This window comes from Delphinapterus leucas, chromosome 2 (assembly GCF_059928025.1).
Source record: "Delphinapterus leucas isolate spDelLeu-1000000601 "Yukka" chromosome 2, BTC_Dleu_Yukka2, whole genome shotgun sequence".
Lineage (NCBI taxonomy): Eukaryota > Metazoa > Chordata > Mammalia > Artiodactyla > Monodontidae > Delphinapterus > Delphinapterus leucas.
In genome coordinates, this window is record NC_143130.1 from 180,907,987 (window position 1) to 180,924,031 (window position 16,045).

Consider the following 16,045-nt stretch of genomic DNA (forward strand, 5'->3'; position numbering starts at 1 on the left):
GCCCACCCTCAGGCCACCCTCCCTGTCCTTCCACGGCACAGGCTCCCCAGGGCCCCTTTCCTCCGACACGAGCCCCCCTCCTGGACACGCAGCCTCCTGGAGCAGCTGTAGACACTGCGGCCAGGTGGCTGCTGCACCCAGAGTGGAGCCGGTGGGCAGGACGTGCGTGCCCTGCCACGTGACATGGGGGCCCCAAGCCTGCGTACACATCGCACATGCTCCTGCAGACACATACGCAAAACCCGGCTGCTTAATTTGGCATTTTGTGGACTGCTGTGAGTCAGCCAATTTTTTACGTACTTATTTTCTGCACTTACTTTTGTGTAATGCCAGCTTATATCGTCTGCCCTCCTGTCTACGGGCGTGTGCACCTCTTCAGATGAACACGTCTCTCACTAAGGGAGCGTCAGCCCGGCTCAGGAGGGACCAGAGCCGCCTGCACACACACCCTCTCCCTCCTTACCAGCACTCCCTCACGCAGCTTTGGGCTAGAAGCTTCACAGAGCGGGCAAAAACCACCAAGTAATTTACTCAATTCAGCTAAGCGTCTGGATTGCCATAGGCAACTGAAGGAACCCTACAGAGCTCTATGACAGAGAATAGCGGGGCGAGACCTCCTTTGGACAAGATCATCCAGGAAGGTTGTGCTCAGGGGGCCGTGGCGGAGGCCCGAGGAGGGGGTTCCAGGAGGGGACGGGTTGGCCCGGAAGCAGGTGTGTACAGGCGGACGGAGGAGGATGAAGGGCAGGTCGGGAAGACCCTGGGAGGCACAGGACGGAAGGGAACTGGTCAGCTCATCTCTGACACCCCCAACAGCAGCGCAAGCAGGTGTGTCAGAGACCCCAGCTGTTTGCCAACACCCAGCACCGACCTTCTGGGCCCCAGCCTGCCCACTTCTCCTGGCCTCCCTACATCTACAGGGCATTCATGACTGAGCTCTGGTCCCTGGAAGCCCCATAGATCCTACGAGCACCTCTTCCATCCCTGCCGGCCTTGGCTCACATACAGGACCCAGGGAAGGTTTCTGAGGCCACAGCGATTGGCAGCCGCCCCTGAAGCATCCTGGGTCGCCTGGGACCGCATGGATTCAGGCGGACAATGCCCTGCACTGACCGAGGAGGCTGTGGTGGCGTAGGGAGCGGAGCAGTGCCTCTTGGTTGCCTTATGCCAGCCGGACCCTAACAGCCACCCAGCTCGGCCCAACCAACACAGTGTGGAAATTAATAAGGGCAACCTCGAGTAAAACGGAGGCAGGAAGTCCTGAAGGTGGCGCTCCCACACCGGGCCCTCCTTCCCAGCTTGCTTTGCGCTTCTGGGCTGGAAGAAGCTGGTGCGCTACCCGGGGAAGAGGAAAGAAGATTTTCTCCCGGCCCAGCAACAGCCCAGCCAATGAGAAACCGCCACACCCTCAACTCTCACTTTCCTCCAATGGAGACTGGAAAACTTTCAAAGCAGCCCCGCCCAACTTCCTCCCCGCCCCCCCCCCGCCCCCCCATAAAGGAAGGCTCCTCTCCATTGTTGCAGGACTTGCTTGTGGTTTGCCATAGCTTGCGGGTCCCGAACTGCAATTCCCCTGCCTCTCCCGAGTAAACTCACGTTGCTGGTAACGTAACTGGCTGTTTTAGGTTGACAACAGGCAGCTACTACCACTTAACCCCCTTTTCAGAGACGACAAGGTGGCCAAGATGGGGCAGAGTCAGTTGAGCCTAGGCAGTCTGGAGCTACACCTACTTCCACTGTGGGTGTTTTGGGTTGGTTTGGGGTTTTGGGGGGTTATTTGGTTGCTTAAGATATTATTGGGAGAAAACATATTTTAAAAATATAATTGCTAAGGTTTCTAATTATTTACAATAAAACAAAACCCATCAGAACTGGGGATTAAATTAAAAGCACATTAAAAGATCTCATCCTGATTTGGGTGGAACTTCGACGCTGATTAGTTCTTGAAATAGAAAACTGTAGTACTGGTAAAAATTTCAAGGCAAACATGCCAGCAGTCTGGGATAGGTGTGGAATGGACTGGGGCATTTAAAGTAGGGAGAAGAAAAAAAAAAACTAGGAGAAAACAACAAACCACAAGTATAGATCACACAATGTAAGTTAAATTCCCTAGTCAGCTTGCACAAAAGCGCTAAAACCAGGATATGGTATTTACAAGAGACACTCAAAAATAATGCAAAAAGGTGAAGATCAAAAGGCTATGCTGGGACCCCTGAAGCAGTTCACCAGGAGAAAAAGGGCAGCTGTGAAGGGAGCAGCAACACGGGACTCAGGGCAAGGGATCACTGAAAGGGACACAGATGAATGTTTCTTATGATGGAAAGGACAAGATAATCTTAAAGAAGACAGAACAGTCACAAATCTGCAGACACACCGGGAAAGAGAAAGCATTAAATAAAGCAAAAAGTGTTGGAAACAGAAATTTCCACACTTGATATGAGATTTTAACATAACCACAATGATATGAGATTTTTAACACAGTTCCCTCAAATTTGACAGACTGGCTTAGCGGGAAAAAAAAGACCAAATGGGGAACTGGATGCCATCACCATAGGCTCAATTTAACAAATATGTTTTAAAGTCAGTACCTTACAAAAAGTAATCATTCTTTTCCAAAGTCTGCGGAACAGTTATGAAAATTGACCGTGTATTAAAGAACAAAGAAACCCTCCCTACATCCCAGAGAACAGAAATATCACAGGACGTGCCCTTTGACCTCAAGGGCAAGAAAACTAAAAATTAGCAAGACAAGGGTACACAGCCCCCTCACCTCCAGACAAACTGTTAGGAAATTAAAGAACAATTTTCTAGGTAACTTAATAGACTTAAGTGCTTAGGTAAGGACAAAATAATGAACTAAGTAGTTAAATAAAAAACTGACAAAGTGAAATATCTAAAACAGGCAAAAAAGAAGACTTAAATAGACATTTCTCCAAACACGATATACAGATGTCCAACTGGCACATGAGAAACTGCTCAACATCACTAATTATTACAGAAATGAAAATCAAAACTCCAACGAGGTACCACCTCATAGCAGTCAGAATGGCCATCAAGAAAAAAAACTGTACAAATAATAAATGCTGGAGAGGGTATAGAGAAAAGGGAACCTGTAAATTGGTACAGCCACTATGGAGAGCAGTACGGAGGGTCCTTAAAAACCACACCCAGAACGACCATGCGGCCCGGCACTCACAATCCTGTACCTGTGTCAGGAAAAGACGCGCCTCAGCGCCCACAGCAGCACAGATGTCCATTGAGAGACGAGTGGATGAAGATGTGGTACACAGATACAACGGAATATTACTCAGCCATAAAAAAGAAAAAGAGACTTCCCTGGTGGCACAGTGGTTAAGAATCCACCTGCCAATGCAGGGGCATGGGTTCGATCTCTGGTCTGGGAGGATCCCACATGCCACGGAGCAGCTAAGCCCGTGCGCCACAATTACTGAGCCGGCGCTCTAGAGCCTGTGAGCCACAACTACTGAGCCCGTGTGATGCAACTACTGAAGCCCACGCGCCTAGAGCCCGTGCTCCGCAACAAGAGCAGCCACCGCAATGAGAAGCCCCTGCTCCCGCAGCTAGAGAAAGCCCGTGCGCAGCAATGAAGACCCAATGCAGCCAAAAATCTTTTTTAAAAGAAGGAAATAATGCCACTTGCAGCAACATGGATGGACGTAGACATTATCATACTAAGTGAAGTAAACCAGAAAAAGACAAACACCATATGATGTTGCTTATATGTAGAATATTAAAAAAACAAAAGAGATACAAACCAACTTATTTACAAAACAGAAAGAGGCTCACAGCCATAGAAAACTTATGGTTACCAAAGGGGAAGGGGCGGGGGATGGATAAATTAGGAGGTGGGGATTAACACATATACACCGTTATATATAAAATAGATAACCAGTAAGGACCTACTATAAAACACAGGAAACTATACTCAATATTTTGTAATAGCCTATAAGGGAAAATAATCTGAAAAAGTACACATATACATGTATACACATATGTATCTATATATAATTGAATCAAGGTGCTGTACACCTGAAACTAACATGATATTGTAAATAACTATACTTCAAAAAAAGCTAACTAAAAAGATTACATGAGTGTTGCAAAGCGGGCTAAAAAAGGGGAAATGGAAATATTATTTCTAAAGCCAAATGAAACATTAAAAAAAAAGGTTAAAAACCTCCATCTTAAGAAAAAAAATTAATACAGGAAAAAAGGAGTAATAAAGAAAAGTAAATGTATAAGTAAATTACTTTCACCAGGAAAAGAATTTTAGAAGATAAAACCAAAAACACTATGGTGCTGGTACAAAGACAGATATGTAGAGCAATGGGACAGAATAGAGAGCTCAGAAACAAACTCACACATGCACAGTCACATGATCTCTGATAAGGGTGCCAGGAAGGACTGACTACACAATGGGGACAGGGTAACGTCTTCAACAAATGGTGCTGGGAAAACTGGACACCCACATACAAGAGAAAAAAGATGGACCGTTATCTCACACATCATATACAAAACTCAACTCCAAATGAATTAAAGACCTAACCGTACGACAAGAAACTGTAAAACTCCTACAAGAAAACGTCGGGGAAGAGCATGACATTGGAATGTGCAATGACTTCTTGAATATGACACCAAAAGTACAGGCAACAAAAGCAAAAACAGACAAATGGGACTATACCAAACTTAAAACCCTCTGTGCAGCAAAGGAAACAGTCAACAGAGTGAAAAATGCCACCTACAAAATGGGAGGAAGTATTTGCAAATCATGCATCCGGTAAGGGATAAATCTCCAGAATATGCAAAGAACGCCTAAATCTCAGCAATGACAAAACCAACCCGATTCAAAAGGAGGCAAAGGAGTCCAAGAGACTTCTCTCCAGAGACACAGAGGTGACCAACAAGCACCTGACGCGGTGCTCCACATCACTGACCGTGAGGGACTCAAACCCACCGTGAGACAGCACCTCACCTGTTACAGTTAGGACGGCCGCCCAGGGGGTCGTCTCTCCGGGAGTTCATCCCGTCCCTTCCGCCCCTGATAGTCCCACGGACTCCGGACCGCACAGGGTTGGCCTCGAAGAGGGGCAGCCCCTACGTCGGACCTCGGACCACGCCAAGATCACCAAAGCCGCCGCCGGCCGTCCCGCCGCGGGCACGCGCCCACACGGTCCCTCCCGCATCTCCGCGGCCGGATTCCAGCAAGCGCCCGCGCGGGGCGGGGCAAGGCGGGGCGGGGCAAGGCGGGGCGGGGCGGAGCGGGGCAAGGCGGGGCGGGGCGGGACAAGGCGGGGCCGGACAGGGGAGGGCGAGCACGTCGGCCGCGCGGGGCGCAGCCGGGCAGGGGGCGGAGCCACAGGCGAGCACGTCGACCGCGCGGGGCGGGGCCGCGCCGCGGCGTGACGCGCGGGCGCCGCGGCGGTGCGGGCGAGGCGGGCGGGCGGGCGGGCTGGAGGCTCCGGCCGGCGGGCGGGGCGGCGCGAGGGAGCAGCGCCCGCCGCCCCGGGCAGGCCGGCCCCCCGCGCTCAGGGCCGGCGCGGCCCCATGCTGCTACCCCTGGCCTGCCTGCACGGCCGGGTGGCGCAGTGCCTCACCGCGCTCCTGGTGCTCGCAGAGCCGCCCCCGAGGCCCCGGCGCGGCGCGAGGGCGCCCGGCGCGCCGCCCCCGCGCGCGGAGGCCGCCCTGCCCGCGAAGATGGCCGCGGAGCTCTACGCGCCCACCGGCGCCGCAGCCGCGGCCGCCACCGCCACGGACATCGCCAACAGCAACGCCGCCGCCGCTGCTGCCGCGGGCAGGAAGGGACGGCCCAGCGCCCCGCTGCCCGCCCTGCCACCGCCCGCGCCCGCGCCGCCCGCACTCGACAACAACAACTTGGAGAGCCCCAACTGGCAGTCCTTCCACCCGACCCTGCGCGAGAGGTGAGCCCGGACCTGCGCCCCCGCCCCTGTCCGCGCCCCGCGCCGACCCGACCCCCGAGCCGTGTCCTGTGCCTCTGCCCTTTGCAGGAACGCGCTGATGTTCAACAACGAGCTCATGGCCGACGTGCACTTCGTCGTGGGGCCCCCGGGCGCGGCCCGGAGGGTGCCTGCCCACAAGGTTGGTAGAGGCTCGGCCCTTGGAGCTCCCAAAGGCGACCGGCCGCCTCCCGAGTATGGACGGTCCGGGTGTGGCAGCCGCTGGGGGCAGGGAGGGCCCAGGGCTCAGGGCAGCTCTCTCTCTCTCATCCACAGTATGTCTTGGCCGTGGGTAGCTCTGTCTTTTATGCCATGTTTTACGGGGACCTGGCAGAAGTCAAGTCAGAAATCCACATCCCTGACGTGGAACCTACAGCTTTTCTCATCTTGTTAAAGTAAGTCTGCCTCCTTAGGGTGCAAGGATGGGGCGGTTCCTCGCTGCCTGGTTCCGCCAGCCAGCTGCCTGCAGCCTCCTGAAGTCCACAAGGATGGAGGGCTCCTCTCCCAGGCCCTGGGTGCGCAGCGTGCCCCACGCGGCCTGTGACTTGGCCCCGTCCTGCCTAGGTACATGTACAGTGACGAGATTGACCTGGAAGCTGACACGGTGCTGGCCACTCTGTATGCCGCCAAGAAGTACATTGTCCCCGCGTTAGCAAAAGCCTGTGTCAACTTCCTGGAGACGAGTCTGGAAGCCAAAAACGCCTGTGTGCTGCTGTCCCAGAGCCGGCTGTTTGAGGAGCCCGAGCTGACCCAGCGCTGCTGGGAGGTCATCGATGCTCAGGCTGAGATGGCCCTGAGGTCCGAAGGCTTCTGTGAAATTGACTGGCAAACGCTGGAGATCATCGTGATGCGGGAGGCCCTCAACACCAAGGAGGCCGTGGTCTTCGAGGCAGTCCTGAGCTGGGCCGAGGCAGAGTGCAAGAGGCAGGGCCTGCCGGCCACCCCGCGCAACAAGAGGCATGTTTTGGGGCCAGCCCTCTACCTGGTCCGAATTCCAACTATGACCCTGGAAGAGTTTGCCAACGGCGCCGCCCAGTCGGACATCCTGACGCTGGAGGAGACCCACAACATCTTCCTGTGGTACACGGCGGCCAACAAGCCCCTCCTCGAATTCCCCCTGACCAAGAGGAAGGGCCTCGCCCCGCAGCGGTGCCACCGCTTCCAGTCCTCCGCCTACCGCAGCAACCAGTGGCGCTACCGCGGCCGCTGCGACAGCATCCAGTTTGCCGTGGACAGGAGAGTATTTATTGCGGGGCTGGGCTTGTACGGCTCTAGCTCTGGGAGAGCGGAGTACAGCGTGAAGATTGAACTCAAGCGGCTGGGGGTGGTCCTGGCGCAGAACTTGACCACGTTTGTCTCCGACGGCTCCAGCAGCACCTTCTCAGTCTGGTTTGAACACCCCGTGCAGGTGGAGCAGGACACCTTCTACACCGCCAGCGCCGTCCTGGATGGCAGTGAGCTCAGCTACTTTGGGCAGGAGGGCATGACCGAGGTGCAGTGCGGGAAGGTGACCTTCCAGTTCCAGTGCTCTTCCGACAGCACCAACGGGACCGGGGTCCAGGGCGGGCAGATCCCCGAGCTCATCTTCTACGCCTGAGGCGCTGTGGGGTGGCAGGGATGCACTGCGAGCGGCAGGCCCTTTCTCTACAGGCAGCCCGTGACCGGCCACCTCAAAGGTTGCGCTCGCGGCGTGCCTCCTCTGCAAGTAGTCGGCTGGAGCCTGAAGCTGTGACACAAGATGCTTTCCTACACAGCCAGAGCCTCGGTCTCTGCATCTCTTGTACGTTGGGGCGCACCTCCCAGGTGGAGGGCAGACTTGGGGGGCACAAGGCAGGCTCCAGATTCCCTCCCAGGGGCACCCACACCGCCTGCTTTGAGGGCTTTGCCGTCCCTCGCATCCTCTTAGATTCTATTCTAAGTGGTTCTAAGCTTAAGATCTTCTGTTCGATCTAAAATGGGAAGAGTCACTCAAAGTAGTTCACCTGTTTAAGTGGATTTTCATAATAAAGTTCTAACAAAATGAGAGCCGTAGATAGATGACTGCGAGTCTCAAATTGCCCTAACAGTGCTTAGTGGGTAGTCCCAAGAGGCCCACCCGTCCCCGAGTTTGCCCTCTGCCGGCAGCCTGGGCCTCCGCCATCTGGGAGGGCTTGCTCTCTGGGCTGCAGCCAGACTGCTCTAGAAAAAGCCAGGTGTCAGGTTGTGTCTACGTCCTCAAGTGTCGCTAGCTGCTCAGAATCCTACCGTTTGGTTTCGACTGGGTGGGGGCGTGGGGGGTGCTCTGCCGGGCCCAGGGCTCCTGCCCCCGAGAGCGGACCTCCCACCTCAGGCTCCCCAGCAGCCTGCACGCGCGTGCTGTGGCGTCAGGCAGGCTCGCTGGGCCTCTTGCCTCTACCTCCCTTGCTGCAAACTCCTTGGGCATTTGCTTTGTTTCTGAAAAACCTCCGCATGACCCCCGGAGGGAGGGACCGTGTCACTCGGCACAGGGATACAGCCCCCAGCCCCAGGTCTCCCTGTGCCTGCGGCCCTCCTCCTCCGGGCCCACCCTGCTGGACCGTGCCTTCCCGGCCCCAGGGGACCACCCTGTGGGTGACCCAGAACTGCACGCCCTGCCCACCCTCCCTGGCCCCACACACCACCTCCTTAGTACAAGGAGGTGCCTCTAGACGCTGACGGGCGAAGGAGGGAGCAGCCCCTCCAAGCCAACCGTGCAAACAGTCCTCACGGTAAAGCTGCCACAAAGGCCGACCGACCGTGGCTGGGAAAGGCCCGGCTCCATCTGCACGGGGCCTGCCCACCCCGAGGCACCGTGCTGCCAGGGGTGCTCGAGAGGTGGAGAGACGGGCCCCCATCCACGCAACACTTCCGTCTCACTCCATCCCTACCTGCGGGCACTGACCACAGCATTCTGGTTTTAGACCAGAAATAACCCCCCAGGCTGCCGGGCTCCTGGCAGCCTCCAGGTGAGACACTTCTTCCCTGTTAGGTCCTTGCCCTTGCACACGCCGCCCTCCCACCCAGAGCACCGGCAGCGCGCCCCGTGAGCCCCGCAGTACCTATTGCTGGTGCGTTGATGCAGAGCTCTCTCGCCAAAAGAAGGAACGTCTTCCCCAGCACGTAAACGTTCACCTGTCGTGAAGACACCACAACTAAGAAGGGCGTTCATGTGCAGGAAATGTTTCCCTTTTTATTTCATCGTTCAGTCTTTAAGAGTCCCCCCTGCTGCCCCCCACGAGCCCCCAGAGCAGCCCAGGGCACTCCTTCCCTCCCCCAGGTGGCTTTTTTAGACTCTACCACTATCTCAGCAACGACTGAACTTGCTGAGAAGAAAAGCTGCCTCAAGAGTAGCTGGCTGAGCAGAATCATCAAGGGCGCAAGGCGCCACGACTGCGGGGCCCACGGCCACTCTTCTACCCCGTTCCCAGGGGCTCACGGGGGCATCCTCTTCTGTCCCCACGGGCCAGCTCAGTCCTGGCTGTGGGGTTCTGCAGGCCTCAGTGACCCTACACTGCTCCCACCTCAGGTCCAAATCCACCGTGGAGCCTGCCCCTGACCCAGTCACCTGCCAGAACCTCCCCGGGTGCGACTGAGCCCGGGGCCTGGCCAGGCACTGTCCTCCCAGCCTGCCTGGTGCTGGCCGAGGGCTGGGCAGCTCGTGGGGAGGATGCTGCTGAGTGGACTTTGACGGCAGGAGTAGTGCAGGGAAGACTCGGATGGCGTGCAGATCCGAGAAAAGCCCAGGCTCTCACCCCAGGCCCGAGCTGTGGGCTTCACCGTCCCAGCCTGAGCTGGAGAAACCCCTGCCCACCCGCCTTCACCCCAGCCCTGCCCACAGGACTCGGGCCTCGCAGGAGGGCTGCCTCTGACCACCTCAGAGAGCTCCCTCACCTGATCAAGCCTGGCCTGTGAGCCCCTTGGCCCAGCACCCAAGAGGGCGCCAGAAAAGGTGCTGAGGAAGAGTGAAGGCCTTGTTGTGTGCCATATCCATCACGAGGCTTGCAGATGGCACACGGGTGCCTGCTGCCGCCAGGGGACCAGGGTGCTTAGGAGCGGTACAATGTTGAGTCTCCTTAGGGGAGGAGATGAGGGTACGTGCCCTGTGGGCACCAGGCAGCTTGGGGCCTTCCCAGCGGAGGCCAGGCCTCCCTGTCCAGGCAGCAGAGGGCACCCCCCCCACCCCACTGGCAGTCACTCTCTGTCCTCCAAGATCCCCATCACAAGGGCTGGGGGCTCCCAGGGATGCCTGCCACCAAAGCACGCGTGGCAGCGTGCATCCCCCTCCACTGGGTCCCCCCAGGCTCCTGCATCCCGGCCCTCCTGCCTCATCCTGTGCTGAGGCCAGAGCAGAACGGACTTGCCACCCAGCGCGGTGTCTCCACCTTCCCTGCAGCACATCCCGACCCTGCCTGCCCATGCCATGACCCCCACCACCCCAACCCCGGCACCGAGGCAGACGAAGCCTGAATGCTGCAGGAAAGCGTTCTCTGAACAACTTCAAGTGGAAAATCAAATTTTAAAAAGGATATGCCTGTAAAATGCGTGGTTATTGCCAGAGATGCTTTGATGGTCACTCTCCCGTGTCTGCGGCTGTGTGTGGGTGGCCAGCCCTCCCTGTGCCCCTACCACATGGCGGGCAGGCTCCGCAGCCCTTGAGGGCTCCTGGCTCTGCCTCTGAGGGGCCGGGGCCCAGGCACGTGAGTGCCTATGTGTCAGCCTCACTATAAGGGGGGACAAAGGGACGTCCTGCCAAGACCCTCAGGGTGCAGTGGGCCCTCCACAGCTCCTGCCAGAGGGTGTTGGCTGTGAGCTGGACCCAGGGAGAAGCCCACCTTGGTGCGCGTGTGAGTGAGGACGGAGTGAGCCCTGAGCCTTCAGCTCATGTCCTCTAAGCGCTCAGCCCTCGGCAGTGCAAGCCTCCGAGTGGGACCCTCACCCGACACGCGTGCTCCACACCCACAGTCAGCTGCAGACACGTGTGTCCTGTGAGTGCTGAGCCTGTCCCAGCCCCTCCAGGGCGGGGCCAGCGTGGGAGGCTGGGAGCGGGGGGCTGGGGGGTGACGGTTGCCAGGTCACCTCCCACCTTCCCAGTGCCCAGGCTGGGCTCTGCCCAAGACCAGGGGGCCCGAGGCTCACCCTTCCACCTGAGGTGTTAAAACTGTCTGTGTGTGTCCAGCCTGAACGTACGGGGTCTCACTGGTCAGCACAGTGACTCTCCGCTGGGCCCTGATCCAGCCCCAGGTGAGTGGGTGCATCTACTCTGTCACCCTCTCCCACCTGAACCCTGACTGGTGTCCCACTTCCCAAGGTGTGAAGCAAGAAAGTACTGGAGCACCTCCCCCTCCCTCCCAAGTGGTGCCCAAGCACTTCTGGAGCGCTGTCCTGCGCCAGCCCTCACTCCTGTCCTTCCTGGGAGTCACCAGGATGGAAACCAGGCCACGTGGCCTTGCCCTGACCAAACACAGCACATGGAGTGCTGGATTTTCACGATTACAAGGGATTATGTTTACCGTGACCCCTGAATATTTCAGCAGGGCTCCTGAGAGATGCCATTTATAAAGGCACCTGGGAGAACACAAATACAGGTGGCATCTGAGTTCAGTGAAGGTCTGTCTGCCGGCACCGAGGGCACTGAAGGCCCAGCACCGGGGCGGCACAGCACCAGGCTTGCGAGGAAGCTTCCCCGTGGGGGTGGGATTCCTATGAATTCTGCATGAGTCCTCACACTGCAGTCACGTCTGCTTTCCATGACATTAGTTTTCCTTCCGAGCCCTCAGTGGAGTGATCACCACAGAGCCCAACTCCAGGGCACGGGGCCAAGCTCGCCCCAGCCCCAGCGCCATCACCAGGGACAAGTGCGGAGTTGCAGTGGCTCCGCCCCGGCGCTGCTCCCACCCCATGAGCGTCCCATCCACACAGGTGTCCCTCTTGTTGGGTCTTTCCATTACCGTCAGGCATTTGGAAATGAGAGGTGCCTTCCTGGGACTCAGAAAGCAAGTTTCCCTAAATAGACTGTAAATGTAAGTTTTTATATTGTTTAAAATGTATGCATGTGAGTCCATTTTTTTTTCCTTTTAAAGAATCTCCCTTGCCTTGGACAAAGTTCACCTGGGTCTCTCCATTGGTTCTAAGGCCAGGGCTGCCCAGCCCCCGGGACAACACCATCACCCTATGTCCACTGTCTCCCTACCCACTCCATTTGCCAGTTTCCAAACAGAGACCCACACCCTGTGTGTCCTTCGCCTGTGGACCCTCCCAGCCGGGGCAGGAAAGGGCTGAGAAAGGAAACGCATCTACCTGGAGCAGGTCGCTGAGGTCGAGGAGCATGTCTGCAAGGGGAGTCAAGGAGCAGCGCCCGGCCCACAGGCTCCGGCCACCTGACAGCTTCCAGGAGGCAGACCCCTGCTGTAGGTCTAAGCTCAGCACTGGATCGTGAGGGCAGAGTGAGGCAGCCGCGTCAGGGCTCAACTTCTGGGAGACCTCCGGGTCAGTACCGGACGAGCGGGAGTGGAGCTGGGGTGGGGGCCTGCAACACGGTTCTTGGAGTGCAACTGCCTTGGTGGGGCGGCTCCCGCATCTGTGTGGGCCCTGCCCAGCCAGGGGTCCCCTGCTCCAAGGGGCCTCCCGCCCCGGCCTGCCCAAGAAGTGCGCAGCCACATTCACTGCATCTCACGAGCATCCACTGAGCGGCTGCTGGGTGCCCAGCAGTGTCCTGTGTCCCAGGACTCAAGGCTCCTGGGGGACAGACACACACACCAGGCCGCCACTTTTGGTGGCCGGTAGGCACCGCTACGGTACTGGTGCTCGAGGGGGCAGCTGTGGGGACTCTGGCGTGGGACCTGTCCTTGCTCTCAGCAGATGGTTAAGTAGTAACCAGAATATGTCCTAAGCGATTCAAAACTCAGCCAGACACATACACAGAAATATAAAACACGAGCCACTGAGAAAGGCAACTTGTCAAATGAAGTGAACTTAGCGTCATTCATGGATATGCTATGGCTTTGAGAAGTGACTAAGAAAGAAATCCCCACGATGCTGAACCAGAGCCCAGACCAGGTGTCCAGAGGGAAAGTCTGGGCCCAGCAGAGCAAGGAGAGAGGAAGTCCCAGTGCCAAAGCCTCACACCGGGTGGCCAGCATTGGAACGTGGCCTCCAAGGTCCTCGAATCAAAGGCACCTCATTTCTCAGTCTGAAGGCAGACGTTTCGTCAGAGAGTGTAGTCACAGTAAGACAGATAATGCTACAGTGCAGACCAACAAACTAGTGAGAAGCACTTCGAAAAAAAGAGAAGTGAAATCACAAGAAATGAAAGGAAGACCACCGTAAATATATAAGCAGGAATCAGTGACAACAGAACAAATTAACATAGCCAAGAGACTATACGCCCTAAGATTCCAACTCTATGACATTCTGGAAAAGGCAATATTGTGGAGACAGTGAAAGGGTCGGGGTGGCCAAGGGTCAGGTGGGAGGATGAACAGGCGGGGCACAGGGGATTTTCAGGGCAGCGAAGCTGCTTGTATGATACCACGATGGTGGACACGTGGCCTGTCACTCGTCAAGCGCATGGAGCATGGACCACCGAGAGTGAGCGCTCACATGAGCTATGGACTTCAGTTAACAATATTGTATCAACACGGGTCCATCAAGTATAACATACAGCACACTGACATGAGCTGATCACAGGGAAACTCTGTGCTGCGTGGAGAATACAGAACTCTGCACAATTTCTTCATGAATCTAAAACTGCTCTTAAATATGAAGTCTATTTTAAAAATAATACTAATAAAATAAATGCAAAAAAACGGGCAAAAGTTTTGAACAGATGTTTCATAAGAGAAGCAAAGAGCGCCCCCCTCAGCAGCTATCACAGAAAAGCAAACTAAAGCACCCCTACAACAGCAACAGATGACTGCAGCTGCCACGCCCGCCGGCAGGGCGCCCAGTGGAACACCGGCCCTGCTCGAGGGCCTCCGACCACGTGGAGAGGAAAAAAGAATGTTCACAGCAGCTCCGTGCACAAGAGCAAAAGACCGGGAACAGCCCGGGGGTCCGTCGACAGAGACACCGATGACCTGTCACACACTCGCCCCATGGAGACAAGACGGCAGAGGCCTGCCAGGCAACAGACCTGCAGGAAGAGCACACAGCCGCATCCCGGACAGGGCGTTCCAGAACAAGCAAAACTAACCCACGGGCGTCACCAGGAGAGCGGGTGCCTCTGGGGTGGGGTGTTGGCGCCGCCCTGCATCCTGACAGAAGACCTGGTCGCACAGACACATGCGCTCCTCAGAACTCATCAAATGGCACGATGAAGACTTGTGCATTTCATTTTATGCCAATTTTACCTTAAAAGGAAATAAGAACCATAAACAAATACTGGTATCTAGTCAGTTAATAAGCTGCCTGCTGAAGGGCTTGGGGGCACTGAACAGATGTCTGCACCCTACTTTGAAAAACACCAAAAAAGGACAGGCTGAGGGATGGCTGGCGGGTGGGAGGGGGCCGAGCATAGACTAGCAAGGTGTGGATGGAGACTCTGGGGTGGGGGGCGCCCACTGCATAATCAATCCTTTCAACTTTGCCACATGTTTGATATTTTTCATAATAAAATGATGGGGGGGGGGATGTGTGTATTTTATAAAGGAGATTGGGATTCAACTTTTAACCAAGTTACAATGAAATGACATTTGCTGTCCGTGAAATGACAGTGGCAGGGCACCTGGCCCGTGTCCACAGGAACGTCTAGACAGCCCTGGATCCTCTCGGAGTGGGGTGATCTGAATTACGTGCTTCCTGAACGAGCCCCCCCACCCATGCCCCATCCTGGGCCAGAGCCCACCAGCGCCCCCGGGGCCTGGGCCTCAGTGGGTCCAACTGATGGGCGTTTGGGGTTCTATGGCTTGGAAAAGTCTCCTGTCTGGCCGGCCCCTGGGCCAGTGTCCTTCCCAGGAGCCGTTCCCTTTTGCTAGGCTGCTGCATCCAACCTTGGTGCAGAGACCCCAGACCCCCAAACCTGCTGGGACGGTAAGTAAGCCCACAGGTGAGGCCTGCGTGAAGCCCTGGCTCAGCGTGAGTGTAGCTCTGTTGGCCTCTCTGTCTCCCTCCCATCCTCCTGGGGCCCAGCCGTATTCTAGCAGGCGGCACTTCTGCTCAACGAACACCCACTTGAGTGCCTGTCCTAGAAGAGGTGCATCGGCACAAAGAAGGGTGGCGGACAGAACACCTTCAGAAGATCCTGGACATTCCTGAGGGTCCAAAGGCCAGAGTGCGTCCAGTGGGTTTAGAAAGCGCGTGGCAGCCCACGCTGGGCGACCACTGTCCCTGGGGCCTGGGAGTAGCTCCGCCCCGAGAGGACGGGAGACCCTCTGGCAGGCCCACACAGCACTGCTGGGAAAACAATCACAGACGGGACCTGATTTAAACTGAGACTCATTTTTGGTCAAAGGAAAAGTTTACAGAGATTTAAATAAGACAGAACTAAAGGTCAAAAGAACGTGATATTCCTCTACGCTGCCTCTGATACAGTGTCTCTCCGGGTGAAAAACTGCCCCTGCACATCCAGAAGGTCCGAAACGTCATGTGTGTGCGTGGACGCCACACCTGAGGACGGACAGTGAGGCCAGGGGGGCAGCCACGTGAGCCCACAGCACCCTCCCGGGGCCGTGCCGGACACGAGCCGGTGAGTCCCAGAACGACGGTGCCATCAGCACTGAAGAGCCGAACCTCGACGTCCCTGAGGACGACCTGCCCAGCAGCCACCCACCCTCTAACCCCGCGGGGCCCCCCTGCCCTGGCGAGCCCTTCCCCAGGCAGCCGGCCCACAGCCCTGTTTAGAGCAGGAGCTCTCAGCCACGCCCTACCAAGTACAAAGGCCACCAGGACACCTGCACCGGTTATTTCTGGGCAGTGCCGCTGTACCTGCACAGCGACATGGAGCCCTGATGTAAGTCTCTAAGAGATCACCCAAGTCCTGGAGGCAGTCCACAAAGGGGCCGGGAGTGGAAGCAGGCATCAAGGGGAGTTACAGGGCTGTGTGACAAGGCAGGGCGGCGCCTGGACGCGGGGTGCGG

The 16,045-nt window shown here is 56.7% G+C and overlaps 2 protein-coding genes across 17 annotated transcripts in view; one reads left to right on the forward strand and one right to left on the reverse strand.

Annotated features, from left to right (window-relative positions):
* Positions 1–16,045, reverse strand: part of BRF1 (BRF1 general transcription factor IIIB subunit) — a 71,693-nt gene that overhangs the window by 16,622 nt on the left and 39,026 nt on the right. For all 16 annotated transcript variants that reach the window (XM_089908289.1, XM_089908288.1, XM_089908286.1 and 13 more), the window contains 2 exons: positions 12,270–12,301; positions 9,032–9,104 (listed from right to left, as the gene is read on the reverse strand). In XM_089908289.1, the coding sequence (XP_089764415.1) occupies positions 9,032–9,104; positions 12,270–12,301 (105 nt within the window). The remainder of the gene's footprint in view (positions 1–9,031; positions 9,105–12,269; positions 12,302–16,045) is intronic.
* On the forward strand, positions 5,463–8,026 carry BTBD6 (BTB domain containing 6). The gene is made up of 4 exons (XM_022575920.3): positions 5,463–5,939; positions 6,027–6,117; positions 6,252–6,370; positions 6,540–8,026. Exons 1-4 carry the CDS (start codon positions 5,566–5,568, stop codon positions 7,570–7,572), a joined length of 1,617 nt encoding a protein of 538 aa, XP_022431628.2. The 5' UTR covers positions 5,463–5,565; the 3' UTR covers positions 7,573–8,026.

What these genes read in the sequence shown, in the direction of transcription:
- BTBD6 (XM_022575920.3), top strand. Translation starts at nt 5,566, where the DNA reads ATGCTGCTACCCCTGGCCTGCCTGCACGGCCGGGTGGCGCAGTGCCTC. An exon ending in CACCCGACCCTGCGCGAGAG is followed by an intron (nt 5,940 to 6,026) that starts GTGAGCCCGGAC and finishes TGCCCTTTGCAG; the next exon opens with GAACGCGCTGATGTTCAACA. An exon ending in GCTTTTCTCATCTTGTTAAA is followed by an intron (nt 6,371 to 6,539) that starts GTAAGTCTGCCT and finishes CGTCCTGCCTAG; the next exon opens with GTACATGTACAGTGACGAGA.